At 36.8% G+C, this 18,168-nt stretch overlaps 1 protein-coding gene across 2 annotated transcripts; it reads right to left on the bottom strand.

The window, feature by feature from the left end:
- Positions 1 to 1,520: 1,520 nt before the first annotated feature.
- On the bottom strand, positions 1,521 to 15,494 carry LOC131324772 (DEAD-box ATP-dependent RNA helicase 57). Of its 2 annotated transcripts, none has more exons than XM_058356881.1 (12): positions 15,246 to 15,486; positions 14,254 to 14,374; positions 14,034 to 14,152; positions 13,691 to 13,782; positions 11,169 to 11,265; positions 9,736 to 9,816; positions 9,427 to 9,659; positions 8,114 to 8,308; positions 7,401 to 7,491; positions 4,857 to 4,979; positions 2,607 to 2,757; positions 1,521 to 2,208 (listed from the first exon to the last, which is right to left on the bottom strand). In XM_058356881.1, exons 1-12 carry the CDS (start codon positions 15,324 to 15,326, stop codon positions 2,000 to 2,002), a joined length of 1,593 nt encoding a protein of 530 aa, XP_058212864.1. In that variant the 5' UTR covers positions 15,327 to 15,486; the 3' UTR covers positions 1,521 to 1,999. The 2 variants fall into 2 exon arrangements, 1 of the variants encoding a protein (XP_058212864.1); XR_009199430.1 differs by lacking the exon at positions 1,521 to 2,208 and adding an exon at positions 3,329 to 3,601 and having other exon boundaries at positions 2,620 to 2,757; positions 15,246 to 15,494.
- Positions 15,495 to 18,168: the final 2,674 nt, after the last annotated feature.

The following is an 18,168-nucleotide window of genomic DNA, read 5'->3' as shown; positions in this document are numbered from 1 at the left end:
GTCAAGTTTGTTTTGATAATCAGAGCTATTAAAATTTTAAATCTTGTCGAGAACATTAGTAACGCGGAAATTCATGCTAATTGGATATTGTTTTATGCGTTCTCGAAACATGTTTATCTCTAGAAAAAAAATTCTAATCCATTGTTTTCTAAATCTGTTTTTTTAGATAAACATGTTCAAAAAAAATTTAAATGATTTGCAATTAACATGAATTTGATGTGTCTTATGTTCTCGACAATGTCTAGAATATCAAACGTCTCGATCATCAAAAAGAACTTGGAAAAGGCCCTAAAATGACCTGAACAGGACATCCAAAAAAGGACCAGAGAGGACCGGGGGTCTGATTGTGCTTCATTATGAAATGGTTCGTTCATATTGTTTACTCCATTTTGTTTGATTTGCCAAGTTTTTCGTTTTAGCAAGTGCTAATGTTTCGTCTTGGCATTTATTTTCATTTTTTACTCGAAAGACATTTTCACGGCAATTCTGGTATAATGCAATAACAATTACTTGGAATATGTTGGATAGGACCTAAGTCGCATAATCATTGGCTCTCAACCCTCCTTATGTACTTGCGCTCTCAATTCACTCTAACAAATTTCAATAGTTTAAAATGTTTTTTAAATATGAATTCACGTTCGCACTCCTGCTCATGCATGCACAAGCAAATTATGTGAGTTTTAGGACAGGACTATATGCATGAGAGAATTAAGTTGAAATGAAGACCAAAAACCCTCATTGAGCTCGTTTTTTTATATATAAATAAAACAAAAAAAACAAAAAAGGTAAACGTCCTTAACAACCTCCCATATAAGTTATGTAAGTGTTTCATGCTATGGGATCCCAAAGTATACTGAAAAGGTCAAAATGTCGCTTAACAATTTACTCCGTACCAGTTAATTTAGGGATGCTGCAAGGCATATTCAAACCATCTAAAAGTGTTTTCACCGGTTTCGAATATGCCCTGCTTCACTCTACAAGGAGCTGCTTTTGCAGCATCCCTGGGTCTAAGACAAGTATATCCATATGTTACAAATATTAAAATTTGATTTATAGGTTGAGGATTGTGGGATCATGTATTATGTCATGGCACAGCTTTTTTTATTTAGTATTGTTTATTTATTTGTATAAATATATTTTTTCTATTCGTTAAACCTAATCTAGTCTATCTTAAGGGACTTAAGAAGGGAGATGGTGCTTAAAGGAAACGAACCCTTCCCATGTGCATGAAAATACAAAGGAGACACCAATGAGACTCCACTCTACTTGCTCATAGCACAGCTCATAGGTATATCTTTCCATTGTCAAAGAAAATATAACGAATAGAAAATTTCTTCAGCTTTTCAGAGGTCAATTTTCCAATAAGTCAACTCTTTGTGATTTTATTGCATAAACTAGTCCCTTTAGTATTCAGAAGAAGATGAGCAGATTGACCGATTAAGCTGTGTTGGATACTTTTTTTGACCAATTACATTTGAATTTGAACAAGTTGCACATCAGGCCTAAGATTCAGGAAGACATTGAGTTTGAACCACATCTCAACATTTATTTTTTTTCCAACAAAACAAAATAAATGCGTACTCATCAGCAGGTCAATTGGTCGCGAAGACAAATGCAAAAATTATTCATTTCTATTGCAGATTTTCGGCTAAAATGAATAGAGGCATGCTCGTGTCCAAGGACCTTAAACTGATGGGCTAGAACCAGATCACCTAACTTACACAAAATTACATCAAATATATTACAATTGCAAACAAGAGAACTCAAGAAGGATACTTTCTCCAATGCCAAAAGCTGGCCTTGAGAAGTACTCACTGCTCTTCATACCAAAAGCTGGCCTTGATTTGGATACAGGACAGAACCATTGGAGGTAAAACTGAAGAGACCGGTGCCGGATCAGCTAACTTATAAGATTAAGTACCAAACGGATCACAATCGCCAACAAGCAAACTCGAACAGGAAAATTTATCTGGTACCAAAAGATGGCTTCAACAAGTATTTATTCTTCCTCATCCTTTGGTTTGGTCAAAATAGCATCTCTTCGTGGCCTGTGCTTCTTCCACTTCTTTTTGGGCAAAGACATGATCCAAGCGGGAACCTCACAGCCAGAAGCTGCCATCACATTGGCTATATTTCTCAAAAATGGTACATCAGACTCAGTATATAAAGTGATAGCCTCTCCACTTCTCCCAGCTCTGCCCGATCGGCCTAATTACAAGGTCAACCAACATTTTTTTCAATGAGTAGCACACAGAAAAACAAGAAGCCGGAAAAGTTGAGTAAATATAAGGAAAAAAATGGAAGTAAGAACAACAGCAATAAAAATACTACAATATTTCTTCCACTCTTTCAACATTCTCACACTGCTATTAATGCTGCGCGAAAAGGAAAATGCTTCGCGAAAAGGAAAATGCTTCGCTTTGCTAGTGATGAGCATTAGCAATGGTGTAATAGGCCAGGTACATTGCCCAATCATAGCAACGTTGAATTATGTTAAAAAGCCCAACTATCATTTTGTAATAGCCAGTAAAGCAACAAGACCAGAAGAACTCTTCAAAAAAACACAACTTTCACCCAGTCAGCAGAAAAAGCTTATAGTAACGTACCAATCCTGTGAATGTATGCTGCCGCAGAATCCGGAAAATCATAGTTAATCACGCAATTGACACCTTTGAAATCCATCCCCCGGGCAATAACATCAGTGGCAATTAAAACCCATGTTTTGCCAGCCCTGAAGTTATCAACAGCATTTTCTCGCTGCATTTAAGTAAAAGATATTAGGACAAATTCCGCCACAGTTGTACAAGTTTTACACCCCAAAAAAAACAGGGAAAAAAACCGCATAAGGGGCTTGAATTGGAGTTTTATAAATCCATATCCCCACCCCAAACCAGGAGGGGAGGAAAAGAAAGAAACAACAGGGGAAAGGGGGGATCAAATGACTTGCATGGGAGCAAATTGTCAAGTTTCATATACTTAAGGAACGTAAAGAAAAAAGACCGCAGGCCAGGTAATCAATCTAATAGCTGCCAATGACATTTGACACCACTAATGGCAGATGTTAAATGACCGTACTACCCTCTGTCTTTTCTATCTGCATCTCTAACTTGACAATAATTGATTTTTTGCATTCCCATGTTTTACTACATGAAATTTAGTTAGGCAAATTATTTATTTACTCACTTTTTGTTAACTTAGAAAATTATTCATAAAACTAGATCACAAACTAACTCAAATTCCTTGATTTTTAAAACTAGTTCTCAAAATAAATTATGCTGTAACTATTATATCAAGACCTATATGGCTATATGGATAAAGAATTCCTTACATATACATAAATCATTATTGCCCAGTTGCAGACAACCTTCACAGCTACATAAATCATAACCCTCTATTTGCTGACTCAGAACCCTAACTCATGTTTCCTCGCCATATCAACCATCTCTCCACTGCCTACGACCTTGATAGAAAGTCCAAAAATCATCAATCTTAGTCAGCATTGAGCAATTGTGGAAGGAATGGAGGCGGGGCTGGGGTAGAGTATCTTGAACTGGGAGAAGATTGGGAATTTGAAGGTGGACAGGGGTGGCAGGAGTGGGTGCTGCAAAAATGAAGGTTCAGCAACACAGAAACTGGTATTTACGAATCCTTCACTGATACATGGTTCCTTAATTTAGATGGTAAATCGTTGGCACATCTCTTCCTTCACTTCAAATACCCGTCATGCATACTTCCTTGCTGATGACTTTTACAATTCTCAGTTAGTTTATTTTGTGAATACTCATGTATGATGTAACAAAGAACAGTGAATGAGAGGATTACAGTTCACTACGTTTAGGTATACCACTTTTATGGGGCAAACTAACTATTTTTGTTTTTGCTCAGCACTCAGAGATATGAATCTGTTATCTGTACAATGTGATAAATTTGCCTCGTTCAAAATTCAGGTGTTGAAAACTTGATCTAATGAATCCAAGCTTGTTGAGCTAATAATTTAGTTGTTTGTTATTTCATCTTGGTTATGTATCCTCAATTGTTTTTCTATTTGCCTTGATGAAATATTGGGCAAGTCTATGCGGGGTTAATATACTGTTGTGGAAATGATTGGTTGCTTCAATATTGCTTTAGGGAAGATGAAAAGGGTAATGATGTCTTCATACATAAAAGTTCAAAATTTTCTTTTCAATCCACCTCTCATAACAGGTGTGTGTTCTACACCTTCCATCAATTTGGAAAGAAAATATAACGGTAGCACTTCTGAAACCACGAGGAGGTCATTGGTAATTTCTAAGAGTCAGGGAGGTGAAGTTCCAAAGGCTTTCATCACAGGGAGATAATCTGCATTTTGGCTGCATATATGTTTATATATACATTATATAAAAATGTTAAGATATACAAACAAGAGCTACTAATTTAGTGTTAAGGAACTAACAATCTATCACAATTTTGACCCTCACCGAGAATTTTAAAATTGTATTATGAGCTCCCAATGTGCCCATAACGCGTCTCCAGTGTGTCCAACTTAGAAACTAAAATTAAAAGTCAGGCACATATTTGAGTGTCCTGCACATCTCCAGAGCGCATGTCTGTGTTCGACATGGGTCGGACTCGCATAGGTGAGGCTCACAGACATATCCATACTTGGTGCTACTGCTTAACTATCCTAATATTTTCCCAGTGTGGAAGCCTCTTGCTCAGCTTATTGATAGTCAGCATACTAAATGCAGGTTGTTAAACAAGAAATCAAGTACTTGCTTCAGGTAAATGCCAAAAGAAAATAAAACCCCCTTAACCAGAGAGATCTGGAGAATCGTCTACAGGGATCTAATATAATCTAGATAACAATGACAGTGAACCTGTATTTGGGAGAGATCAGCATGTATAACATCAGCTCTGACGTTGTCAAAAGCTAGTTCCCTGTAAAGCTCCTTAGCCCTTTCCTTGTTTTGAACAAAAACTAGCACCGGTGGATTCCAACTCTGCTAATACATATTAGTTGAAATAAGAAAATGCGAAAAAAAGGGGGAAAAAAGAAATAAATGGTCATGAAGCTCAAAAAATATAAAGGATAGATGAATGTCAAATAAACTGCTGGGGGATTAGTAACAAACAAGAAAGATGCAAATTCCATCATCAACTTACGTCTAAGTACTACAGCCAAAAGCAGCTATGGAAATGATACTTCATCACATTTTATTCAAAATCCTCCACCACTTGCACCAAACACAGCATGATTTGTGTTCTTCTTCTCAGCCATTTAGCTTTGGACACATTCTATTTTGAACACACTAAAAGTCCTTAGAGGGCTTTATTTTTTCTTCCTGAAAAGGCCTAAAAGGAAATTAAAGATGAGATTGATTATGTGGTGAATTTTAAATATCTGATGTATTAAGGCAAGGTTATGAATACCGTTTCGTACTGGCCAATATCGGCTGCTACGTACCAGATTGACGAGTAAATGGTACCGTGACCTACCAATACCGTCCCAGTCTCAATACCGGACCTTACCGGTCGGTACCGGCTGATTCGGACAATACCGGCCAAGATGGGCTTACCGGGCATTTCGTCCGGAATTTTGCACACGTGTTCTGTCCGTTCATGAGAGTCTGACACATTGGTTACAGCCTTACACACCTCACCCCCTCACTCATCCCCTGACACGTACCGCACTTTAAATCTCTCTCTCTCTCTCTCTCTCTCTCTCTCTCAAAACGTGTCAATCTAAAAAATAGTTAAAATAATTGAGATAACCTAGACATGACCTGTAAACTTATGAAGTTGATTTACAGCATTTCAACATTTGAAAATTGTGAAATTTAAATTGTAGATGAAATTTATTGCTAAAAATTGTGAAATTTAAACAATTATGGAACTCTAATGTCTTTGGGTAGTATAATGTTGCATTAGGTATATGAAATTTTAGTGTAGAAGTATATTTCTTAAGAAAAATATATTTTTGGCGATAAATCTGAAACGGTACCCTGTAAGACACCGGTACCGGTACATACCGTTCCAGAGGCAAAACTCGTACCATGTCCGGTATGATATTCAAAACCTTGGTATAAGGATTAAGGAGGTTAACTGAAACATTCCCGACACTGGATTTCCACTACTTCCACATTAGACATGTCAGAGCTGTTTCTTTTTCCTCTGATGCAGAAGAAACTGCCCTGTGCCAAATTTAACCTTTCTGGTTTTACCGTTTTACATTCTATTCAATAGGTCAATACCGAAGATATGAAGTCGAAACCCACTCAAGTAAAGAGTGAGACAGCAAGTTAATACCTCCACTTACAAAAGAGACGGAAAAATGAGAGAAATAAAATAAGAGAGAATAAGGAGGAAGACAGAGAGAAAGATAGAGATGATACTTCGGGAAAGAAATAATCCAGCAATACAACTAGTTCTTTCATCTACTAGAAAAATAAAACATTTTTCAATAGCTTTATCAACCAGAATCTTTTACTCTATAATGAGAGGAAGTTAATTCCCCGATATTTTGACAGGGGAAAGTCCTAACAACTTATTAAATGACCAAACGAAAGAATATACACATGATAGTTTACTATAGTTTGATGACTCCATAAGGATTCTCTGAGGTAGTTTATTATCGTTGTCATTGAAATAGCATCTATTTGGAAGAATGGTTAGAGGTCAGGGTAAAAGGCAAAAGGATTCATATAACCAATCCGAACAACTTGGTTTAATAAAATCAAGATTGAAATGCAAGGACACAAGTTTTGGAAGCAAGCACGTTTATTTTAGTTACTAACACCAGGTAGAATTCCCTTGTACTGGGTGGCATTCTTTCTCAACTGTTTTGTAATAAAATTTACTTGCCAAATAAGTATCTACTGCATAGCAAGATCATGATAAGAAATTTAGAGGGGCGATCTCTTTCCTCACAATGAGAAGCTATTAGCCTATTAAGCTTGTGGGACATCCTGATTAACAAAAACCAAAACACCCCTCCTCCCTCCCTCCCTCCTAAGAGGACACAACCACTCCTAACCTAATATTATATCTGTTTCCATCTCGATCTCTGATTGTCTTCCAAGGATCACAGATGACCACAAAAAGTACAAATACCATCCTCCCAAGAATGGATGGGATGGTTATGTCTGCATCGGGCAGGTAAATCCGTACATGTAATTTTAAGTACATCATTCAACTTTTCATATTCTCCACAGTCCCCATCATTGTCCATGAATGAGTTTCCAACTTTCCAACAATACAACATGTGCAGGAGCTGCAGACTTGACTTCACATCCAGAGAGCCACTAATTGAACTTCTTATTATTGTTCTTTATAGTCTTTGTGCCTAATAAACGTGCTAATCTGTAGATATGCAAATTCAATGATCCTACATTTGCAGAAGCAGTGAGACATCAGCAGCATACCTCTGCAAAGCTTTGACGAAGAGCAAGAAGCTTCCCCTCTTCACTTCCAACAAAAATCAGTTTTTGCTTTATTGATTCAGAAGCAGCATTCCTGTTCATATGCTCAAATAAGCAGCCATACAATAACAGAAATACATATATGTCTATGTATATATATTTATAGGGGCCGGTTCCCCTCACACAAAAAATGACACAAATTTTGACACAAGTTTTTTGTAGGACCCATTTTGGAGTCCCACACAAATGATCGGAGCTGTTCAATTTGTTTAAAATGTATTTTCAAGGGTTCCCGTAAAAAATAACTCATTTGGATATCCCTAAGTGCTTAATCGGTTCATTCAGTTGGTTCCAGTCAAATTTTACAGGATAAAATTGAATGAACTGATCAAGCCCTTACTAATATCGGAATGAGTTGATTCTCTATGGGAACTCTTTCAAACCTATTTTAAATGAATTGAACGGCTCCGATCATTTGCGTGATACGCCGATTAGTTTTATGTCAAAATTTGTCTCAACTTTTGTGTGAGAGGAACCGACCCCTTATTTATATATGTATATATAAAGTACATTATTACGTTAGAGCAATTGTACTTTTTTGAGTCACCACTGTAGGGTGCCCTACAGAGGCTTCTACCAAGAGGCCATAGTTATTAATGTTATTTTATTTTTTGGCCGGTAGAATTTACATCAGCTTTGTACGAAGCCAGCCTTACTTCCTGCCAACAATAATACGAACAGCATCGTGCATTATCGTGCGTGCAAGCTCTTCAACTGAATCGGGCAAAGTAGCACTATACAATGAACGTAATATAGATGGATTTGAGCATGCTTTGACCACTGAATCAACCTGCTCCACCAAGTCAAGTTCAAATAACTTATCTGACTCATCCAGGACGAGATATTCAACCCTGCACGAAACAAAAATCTAAGTTGGCAAGCATGGTAATACTAACTTGCTATGCTGAAAGGATTTTTAACCTTCAGGAAACTTTTAGCAACCTATTCTCTTCACTCTTCAAGCAAGTGGTATACGATAAGTGTCAATATTTTGAGACTAAGAAGCAGGACACCGCTAACGATCTCACGTATCCATGTATGACACGTGGGACACGGACATGACACTCCAGACACGTGCCAAAATTGCCTAAATATGTGTTCAATTTTTATCCTATTGTTTTTACTCGGACACGTTGTGAACACCCTAGAACATGTCGGGATAATATTGATATTGGGACACTTTAAGAACCCATCAGGAGGTTAAAATGCAATTTTTAAACCTTGGACAGAGTTAAACTTTCCATAGATGTTCAGTTCATGATAACTTAATTTGTATCCACCAAATGTTAATTTGATAGGATTAATGTTTTTGATCCCTCATATGCATAACATACATCTATACTACAAAAATATATTCTTTAATTTTTTGGGTAAGTCAAAAAAAAAAAAAATGATATGTCTGCATGTCCATGTCGTGTTGTATCCGTGTCCCGTGTCCGTATTTGTGCTTCTTAGATTCATGAAAGTTTTCTCTTTAAGCACAACTCAAAGAGGGGTTAATTCTAACTTCCACTCTAAGAAATGGAGAACTGGTGGGAATTCATTACGTGACTTAGTGAACCATAATTCAAAGCAGACAGGTGGAATAGGTCGTCAATTCCAGCATCAAAGAACTCCATGGCCACCCAAATCTGGGTTTCAAGCCATATTTGTATCCTTCTTGTCCAAGTTTACTTTGGGAGTCATGACAGAGAAAAATCATAGTACGTCATTGAAGGGATACCACCAGATGTTTGACAGCTACTCCAGTTTTAGTAAAAGGTTAAAACCAAACATAGAATCTTTGATTTGTTTTGGGAATTCAAAACAGTGTCCAGGAACTTTTCCCTTGATTGTTGGAGAAACTAACATTCAGTTATGGGCCATAATTGAAAAAGGATATCACCACATTCATCGTATCGGCATTCCTATTCGTGCATTTTAGGGGAGTTGAATCAACTAGAGATTGGATAGCATGTCAAGTACATACCTGCTTAAATCAAGCTTTCTTTTGCGGATGGCAAACTGTAAACGGAAAGGCGTTGATATCAATATATCACAATGCAGTTTTGAAAAATCGGCACTTTTAACAAGCTGCTTCGTCATTAACTTGATATAAAATTTCTTTCCTTTAGCCAACTTCTTGCACTCTCTCGCTGTCTGAGCAGCTAGCTCTCGTGTAGGTAAAAGGATCACAGCCCGGACGCCATCCTTTGAAGCATGCTGCTTATGGGGACATTTCCTTAGAGCCATTCAATGACCAACTTTCAAAATGTGGTTCAAAAAAGTTCAGTAATACCTTAAGTTTCATTAGCATAGGACAAACGAAAGCCAAGGTTTTGCCGGAACCAGTTGGAGCACAAGCGAAGCACTCCCGCCCCTTGCACAAATAAAAGATTAATTATAGAACAGCTACAGTATTTGAAAAGACACTAACAGTCTGTTGGATATTGTAGGTATTACAATATTGGGATTTTGATGATGATTTGTATTTTGCAATTATAACATCACAACAAGATTCTTTAACCTCCGATTAGTTCCCAATACGAGCTTTTAAATGAATATATATCATATGCATCGTGTTTTTATGATTTGACATGTTGTAATCAATCATGGAATGATTCGGAATCAAGGTGTGCTTCAATGGAATCAATACAAACATTCTAAGCTTAACTGGATGATAGACCGGTTGACTAGCCGGTCGTCGCTGACTACCAGACGTCTACCAGGAAGAAAGCTTGACTACCGGTTAAGGAAGCAAAATGACAGGTTGACCGGCCAGTCGACCGGTGGACACAGGTGGGATTACCGGCCGTGCAGAAAAGCTGCGCTGACAGCTCCAACTACCACCAACAGCTCTATTTTGCATTCAATGCTCAGCACAACTATGAACTACCACCAATGGCTAGTATTTGGATTTGATCTATAAATGGAAGGTTCAAGCACCATTTCTACGAACTCTAACACTTCCAAGTTCATCATATTCAAGAGCTTCAAAATCAAGTTTCTCATATTCTCCCTCTCCCATTTTCATATCTACTCATTTGACTTTGAGGAGTGTTGCAATATTGAGCTTTGTACGCATCCTTCAAATCTTCTTGTTAGAGTAGCAATACTCTAAATAGTCTGAGTGAGTGCTTAGGAGTTAAACACTTGGAAGCTTAAAGTCAAAATAGGAATTATTTTGTTGAAGGTTCTTTCTAAGGATTTTGGGAAAAATCCTAGCCGCTCGCTAGCTCCTCGGGAAAGCTAGTGTTTGTAAACTATTTGAAGAATAGTGGTAGCTTGAGAAGTGTATTCGGCTATGCATTGCCGAACCACTATACATCTTGTGTTCGATCTCTCTTTCTCTTTACAAGCACTCAAATTTTAATAGTTTAGGCATCGCCGAACCACTATACATCTTGTGTTTGATCTCTCTTCCCTTCTCTTTACTTTACGCATTCAAATTTTAATAGTTAATCATGTTATTCATTTTCCAATATCTCTTATTGCTGTATATTATTGCTTAGTAGTTTATTTTTAATAGGCGTTATTGTTAGCAACCCTATTCAACCCCCCGGTTGCCTTTTGGGTGTCATGGTCAATCTTTAATTAAGAATAACTCCACAACTTTGATGCCAATCCTGAAGGAGATAGCGTGCATAATTGACGAAAATATATCGTCAAACATGATAAATAAATAATGAAAAACAAGTAAAGAAGAAACTAGAATTAAATAGAAGAACATACAGATAAAAGGACTGGAATCGCCTGCCTTTGAATTGGGGTTGGCTCTTTAAATCCTAGTTCGGCAAAATTGCGTAATAAATACCGTTTGCAACCATATCTGTATCAAGCAAAGAGACATTGTCATTTTTAGTCACGACATACTTAAAACACATTTCAAAAGTAAGAAGACAACTGTAAAACATGAATATTCTTCTTCGTAGTATAGATGATAACAATCGTAAAACATCAGAGGTGAAAATGAGCTGCCTCCATAAAAGAGTAATAATCCTCGGGCCTCAGAAGAAGACGAAGAAGAAATAGCCTTACATGGAAATTTGAAAGAACTTGGAGGCCCAAACGAGCTGCCTCCATGAAAACCATAGCCAGACTCAGGCCTAAGAAGAATAAAAGATAGCTTCATATGGTAGTTTTACAGGATTTTGGCGCAAGAGGTCCTTCAAACTGCCTCCAAATCCAAGATATCTCATTCAACGAAATAGCAGCTTTGAAACTTGTAACCTATTTGTCTAAGTTATGTCTGTCCAAATAGCTTAGCTGCCATCTTTCCCTGCTGCCTGAGAGGACTTTTTCAAATTCAAGAAAAACCAATGTCGGACAAGACACTACAGAAATTCTGTCAGATATGCCTCGTTCGACATGGATCCTATAATTACATAAAAAATTTCCCGTTCACTATACAACCATGCTAAAAATATAAAAAACGCTTTGTTCTAGGTTGTGACTCCTATTATACCCCTCTGAGATTAATCATTTTCATTTGGCATTACGTGATCTTACCTCAGAAACCATATGGAATGCAACACTCAAGGTGCGTAAAGCACACGTAATACTTCCTGTCGTATATTTTCTGTATAGTGAAGAGCAAGCCTGAGGAGATGCAGTGATGACGAGAGGCAGTATTACAGGGTTAATGCATTTAACCAGAAATGTGTTTTTAAAACCTTGCAGACTGGTAAAACAACATTGACAATGAGCAGGGGTGAATTTTATAGTTGATGGGTGTTAATGTAAATCTCTTGGAAGGATGGGGGTGTAATCTAATTTGCCCTAAAATGTTCATAAGCCGCAAATAAGAAGAGAGCTGAAGATTATTAGTGTTAATGTCAATCTTCAGACTCATGTTGTGTTGTATGTTAAATGGTCCCTTGTGACTCTCTGAGTCAGACAAGGGTATGACATATGCAACCTACATTTGTATTCGGACTTGTACCTTGCAAACATATTTAGTATGAGATTCTACACTACTATGTATAAACTCAAAAAGTACACGTGAAATGCTCTATGCAGCATTGTAAGCACCATTTCTCCCATGTCCTTGTGTCCTTAGACATGAGAATCAAACTGACTCTCAGGCATGCACCTGTACCCAACAGTGGGTGAGCAAGAATCCGCCCAACCCGCTCAAACTGTCCGACCTGCCACCTCGCGGTTGGTTTTGCAAAGTAACTCAGTCGAAATCGGGTTGAGTCAAGTAATAAATATCGGGTTTCGGGTGGGTGGTGGGTTTCATATAAGTTTCACCTGGTCAGCCCAATCCGACCGAGATTTTAAATAAAGTCAACACGCCGTGTTCTTCTTTCACATGTGGTCCTTATCTCGGAACTTGCATTCTTTTCAGATTCCCAAAGAGGTAATTATAACTGTCTCTCCATCTTCTCTCTACATTGCCAATGTATTTATTCCTCTCTGTATTTTTAATGTTTGATTTACATTCTAAAAAGAAAAAGAAAAATGCCAGATAAACATCTTATTCTCTCTCCTCTCACAAACTTCCCCATTCACCAAACCCAATAAACCTCAAACGTCTATCACAAACTTCTCATTCCTTAGTTCATGTCCATTGCATCCTCTATCATCCCATTTCCTCTTTATTACATGTGTCTCATTCTGAAGAAAAAAAGGGAAGTCATGTACTCCCATCCCCCTTTGACATATCTTTGTTAGCCCTTTCTCGTAAACCATGAAGAGCTCAAATTCTGGTGAACCACCGACAACGCTTGAGGGGCTACAGACATACGTAATTACTGCCTGCGGAGGACAATCAAAAGCAGAGGATGCCGTTCAATACGTTGGCTCAAACCGCCAAACCATCCGGCTTCGACTCATCAAACTGTGACCTGAGATCTATTGGTTTCGATGGTCATTTCTGTCATAATCGGATGACAAAAATGGCGACCTGATGAGGTTAGGTCTGGTGGCGGATTAAGGGTAGACCTGACCATAGCTGACCCGTGCACTCCCCTACCTGACACCCAAATCCATGTAACATAGGTTGTGTTTCAAATATATGAATATGAGCACCTTGATTTCAACTCTACAAAATCCCGTAGAGGAGATGAGACATTACTTCCTGAAGTGAAATAAGTATAAAAGGAAATATGGTTTTTTTCCCCATGCCCGTTTTTCCTTAGACATTACTCATTACAATCAAACTGACACTTACACATGTACCCATACCCGAAGACCCAAGTTCATGCAACTTAGGTTTCTATCTAATATTGCACAATATGTGAAGAGAGTACCTTGATTTCAACTCTGCAAAATCCTGGAGAGGAGATGGGACATTACTCCCAGAAGTGTGTATGTTATGCTTCTTACGGACAAGTGCATCCCTCTAAACAAATGAACAAAAAAAATCAGAACAAAAACCTGAAGTCAAAAGAAGAAAAATATGACAACATTAACAATACATATGACAATAGCAGTATACGTGTACAATTTGAGTATAAGGTAAATAATCCATGATACATATACTAGTACTGATACTGAAAATCTACGATATACAATTTCATCAACCATCTATTCTCGCAACAAAATTTGTTGTATACACTATACATAAATCCAAAGAGAGAGTAGAGGGAACACCTCCATTTTCCTGTATAATTCCTTCTTCCCTTGAGCAATCTCATCCTCAGTCTGGTTATTCTCCTGAGTCACAGCTGCTGATTTTGAGCTTTTGAAGACATTGAATCCTTCAACCGGCTCTAAACACAACAAAGCAAACAAAACCAACCAAGAAAGTTATTATCATGCAGCTAGTTGAAGTCCTGACCTCTTAACTCAAAACCCATTTATCCAAATTTACCCAAAAACATCGCCTTCCTCTTCCTCTTCTTCCCTGGCATCGTAATCTCATCCATTTCACTGTTTCGGCTTCCGATCAAGCTCACCTCATTACTTAATAAATCATTACTTTCATTCTTCTCCTGGTAAGATAACATATAGACTACAATGTGAATCTGAATATTCTTAGTTTAAGATTATTATTTATGAGGTTCAGAATGAAACAATAATATAGAGTAACAGAGGCACAGACAAACATTACTAGCCCTTTTCATAACACAGTTTCCGTAACACTTTTCATAATTGTTTTGAAAGAAGAAGAAAAAACATCATTGCCCTAACTAAATCATCTTGAGCTGAAATAGTGAAATAAAAACCATCACTTATCTTATAAAATACTCAAACTTGAGCTGAAATATTTTCAAAACAAAACATCCATTTGGTGTTGTTGTGAAAAAGTAGCGGGGTTCAAAGCATCTTCGGTCCTTACCCTTTTTCTCACGTAAACTCAAAATTTGGGTAAAAAACCCTCAAAATCAACTCCCCTCCTCGACTCAACCTCTACCAAACTGAGTTTTACTCAAATCAAGGGAGACTGAAATTTTTACTCATATATTGCAAGCCTATTTTCTCCCTCTCAAATTTACAATCATGGCATTAAAGACAATTTTACCCAAATTTACACTTTGAGTTGTGTTTTCCTATTGGAGTATTTCATGCAAAATAAAGCTTTTCCTCTATTTTTCATAAACAAAATTATTCAGGAAACATGTTTCGGTATATTGTTGATCAACCCAGTGTCGTGTGTTTTACAGTGAACGGTAAACGAAAACACGAAAAAAAACATTAACCATACCAGACAGACCCTAGTTTTCAATGTACTGCTCAAGCAGGTGTAAATTTGAGCTCGGATTTTCTCGGCAAACACCGAAGAGTTTGAGCTCGGATGTTTTCGGCTAACAAACTGAAAAGTTGAGTGAGAACTGTGGGTTGAGAAAATGGAAGCAGCTTTACCTTGAACTTTTCGAAATCGCCGGAGAATTTCTTTCTGTTGAATGTGATGCCAGAGAACAGAAAAGAGGTTCCTTTCTCCATCGTTAAATAGATTCGCAGATACGCAGTCACTCCCTCGGCGTCTTCTTCGTCTTCCCGATGGTTTGATGGGGCTAGAACTAGGGTTTAGAGACTCGTACGTAGAAACTGGGGTTTTACACTGCACACGATGCTCGGAAACAGAATTTGTTTTTCAAAACCACTATAATGTTCGAAGAGAATTACATTTCAGTGGAAAGTGGGGTAATTATCACAAATACATGTAATGAAATTGAGAATCACTGTCGTTGTTGTAAAAATTGAAATAATTGCCAAGACATATATTTCTGGTTGACAATTTCATCGGAGCTCCCAATTAGACGTAATTGTGAGCAAGTCAACTCGAGTTCATATTGTATTATTTTCTTGTAGAATACATTTGCATGTTGAGTTTATTTTTAAGAAAGATTTGAAAATACTCGTATTTGATTAAGAATGGGTTGAATAAAACAAATGAGATTCATAAAATAATAGAAACGATTTTATTTAAATATTGAAATTAGTCACAATGTGTTAGGTTAAAATGAAATAAAAATGATGAAGATTTTTTTAATCATTGGATGCGGAGATAGTGGCATTGCCACCACTATTTACCAATGTTCTAAATGGCGTTTGGCGCTAGTACGGCGGAGACCCACCTCCAAGCGCCAAGCTGCCTAGGCGGCGCCAAGCAATTCGGCGTTTTTTTTTTTTTTTTAACAAACCATTATCCAATCAAACTATATTCTATGTATCCATAATGCAAGTTCAAAGTTCTGCAAAACCATAATGCAAAGTTTAATGTTCAAACTTCAAAGTACAAATCCAAATGAAATTAAGTAGTAGCAACTAGCAAATAAGTTGAATAAGACAATAAGTAGAAATAAACGAGATCGGAGATCCCTAATGCCAAGTTCAAAGTTCATCTCTTTCCTCTAACTCTTCTCCTCCATACCCTTCCAAAACGTGATCTCCATTAGTTTAATACTATACATTTTAGGCCGCCAAAGGCCTCCAAAGACGCCGACGATGCCGCCAAGACCGCCAAGGCCGCCTAGGCGGCCGCCGAACACCGCCTAACCTCCCTGGGCGCCAAATCAAATGCCAAGGGATATTGGCGTGGCGGCAAGGCACCTCCGAACGCCTAGGCGGCGCCTCGACGGCCGCCATTTAGAACACTACTATTTACGATCAAAGATAGTATTCTTGTGTGTCAAGCTCTGTAACACCCTAATTTTTTTTAAAAATTTGAAAGCATTAATTAATAATTTGTTAATAAAAAATTTATTCAATTAAACATGATTCCATTACTTAAATATGAATTATTTCATATCGAATTGAATTTATTACAAGCCCAAAATAGAAATATTGAATTTGACAAATACTTAATGTTAAAAGTCATGATTTTGTAAGCGTTGTCTTTTTGCCCTACAAAGTGGGCTAGGTGACCATCGGTAAAAATCAGGGCGCGACAGTCACTACGGTTTGGCTCAACCATCTCATGGTCGAGGGTTTCCAAGACCTCTAGCACATTGAATAAAAATTTGATCTCATAACGCCAAATATTATAATTGTCGCTTCTCAATTTCTCAACATTGGTCAAATCTGACATAATTTTCTTAACTTCCATTTTAACTCTATCAAAGAAATGCGTTTGAGATTGTTAGTAACAACATAACACAAAATTATTTTGCAGCCAAACAAACAGAATAAAACAAGAATGATATTATACATGTCGCAAGATCGAAACTCGCTATGCTTATAATCATCTTCTGTGTCGATAAGTATTTTATTATTATTATTTAATTCAACTCATGCGCAAAATTTTAATTTTCAAAAAATATATATATAAATATTTTCTCCATCGGACAATCTCCCGCTAAAAATGGCATATTATAGGCATGAAATAAATTTATAACGGTGCATAATGCAATTTATGCATTAAATAATATTTTTCATGCTATCAAAATGAATAGTTTAAACATTAAACAATGCTGTAACTAAAAAAATTAAACAATGTCGAAAATAATTCAAAAATGCTACATACAACATGTAAAAATATTTAAAATATTAAATATGTTGTAAATTTTCAGTCGCTCTCATGCAGTTATCGTTAGTTTATGAATTTATTCAAATTTCTAAGAATAAATAACAAGTGGAAAATGTTCAATAATATCAACATAATACTGAAAAAAATATATCTTCTACACCAATGAATAGGTACTGAATCAAGAAGGTTCAATTCAAAATTTTGTAATTTTTTAGAATTTTATTATTAAACAACAAATAAAAATACATAACAAAAACTACACCTACTACAATATTATATGTTTTACACCAAAAATATGTAATAGTACTGGTATATATACCACAAAAAATTTGGTTCTAAAGAGCAAGCACGCACTCCCACTCTCCCATAAACCGAGTCCTATTTTCTTTTTTCTTGTTTTTAAATTCTTAAAATGTAATTTTATCATAGAAAAATAAACAAAAAACACAGAAACGCAGGAAATTCAATTTTGAGTTCAGTGGTACTCTCGGTTTTTTCATACAACATAGGTAAGGTGAAAGGTGAACCTCACTCACTCTCTGATGAGAATGGGACAGTGCAAAATCTACACCTCATCTTTTTTCCTGTGAGAATTTTCCATAAAAAATAACCAAAACTAGGGTTAGCCATAACTTTTGAACCGTAACTCCAAATCAAGCTTATATATCGTTGAAAAGTTAGAAACAATAGCTACGCAATGATATAAGTCTTGCATGTTAATTCATAACACATAAGAAAGTCTATCCAGTCGAAGTTTTAGAAAAATCAACTAGGGTTTGATTTTCTCATAAACGATTGATTCAATCATCACAAAAC

This window comes from Rhododendron vialii, chromosome 4a (genome assembly GCF_030253575.1).
Source record: "Rhododendron vialii isolate Sample 1 chromosome 4a, ASM3025357v1".
In the NCBI taxonomy this organism is placed as follows: Eukaryota; Viridiplantae; Streptophyta; class Magnoliopsida; order Ericales; family Ericaceae; genus Rhododendron; species Rhododendron vialii.
The sequence above is the reverse complement of the archived record's forward strand: the minus strand, read 5'-3'. Positions and strand labels throughout refer to the sequence as shown.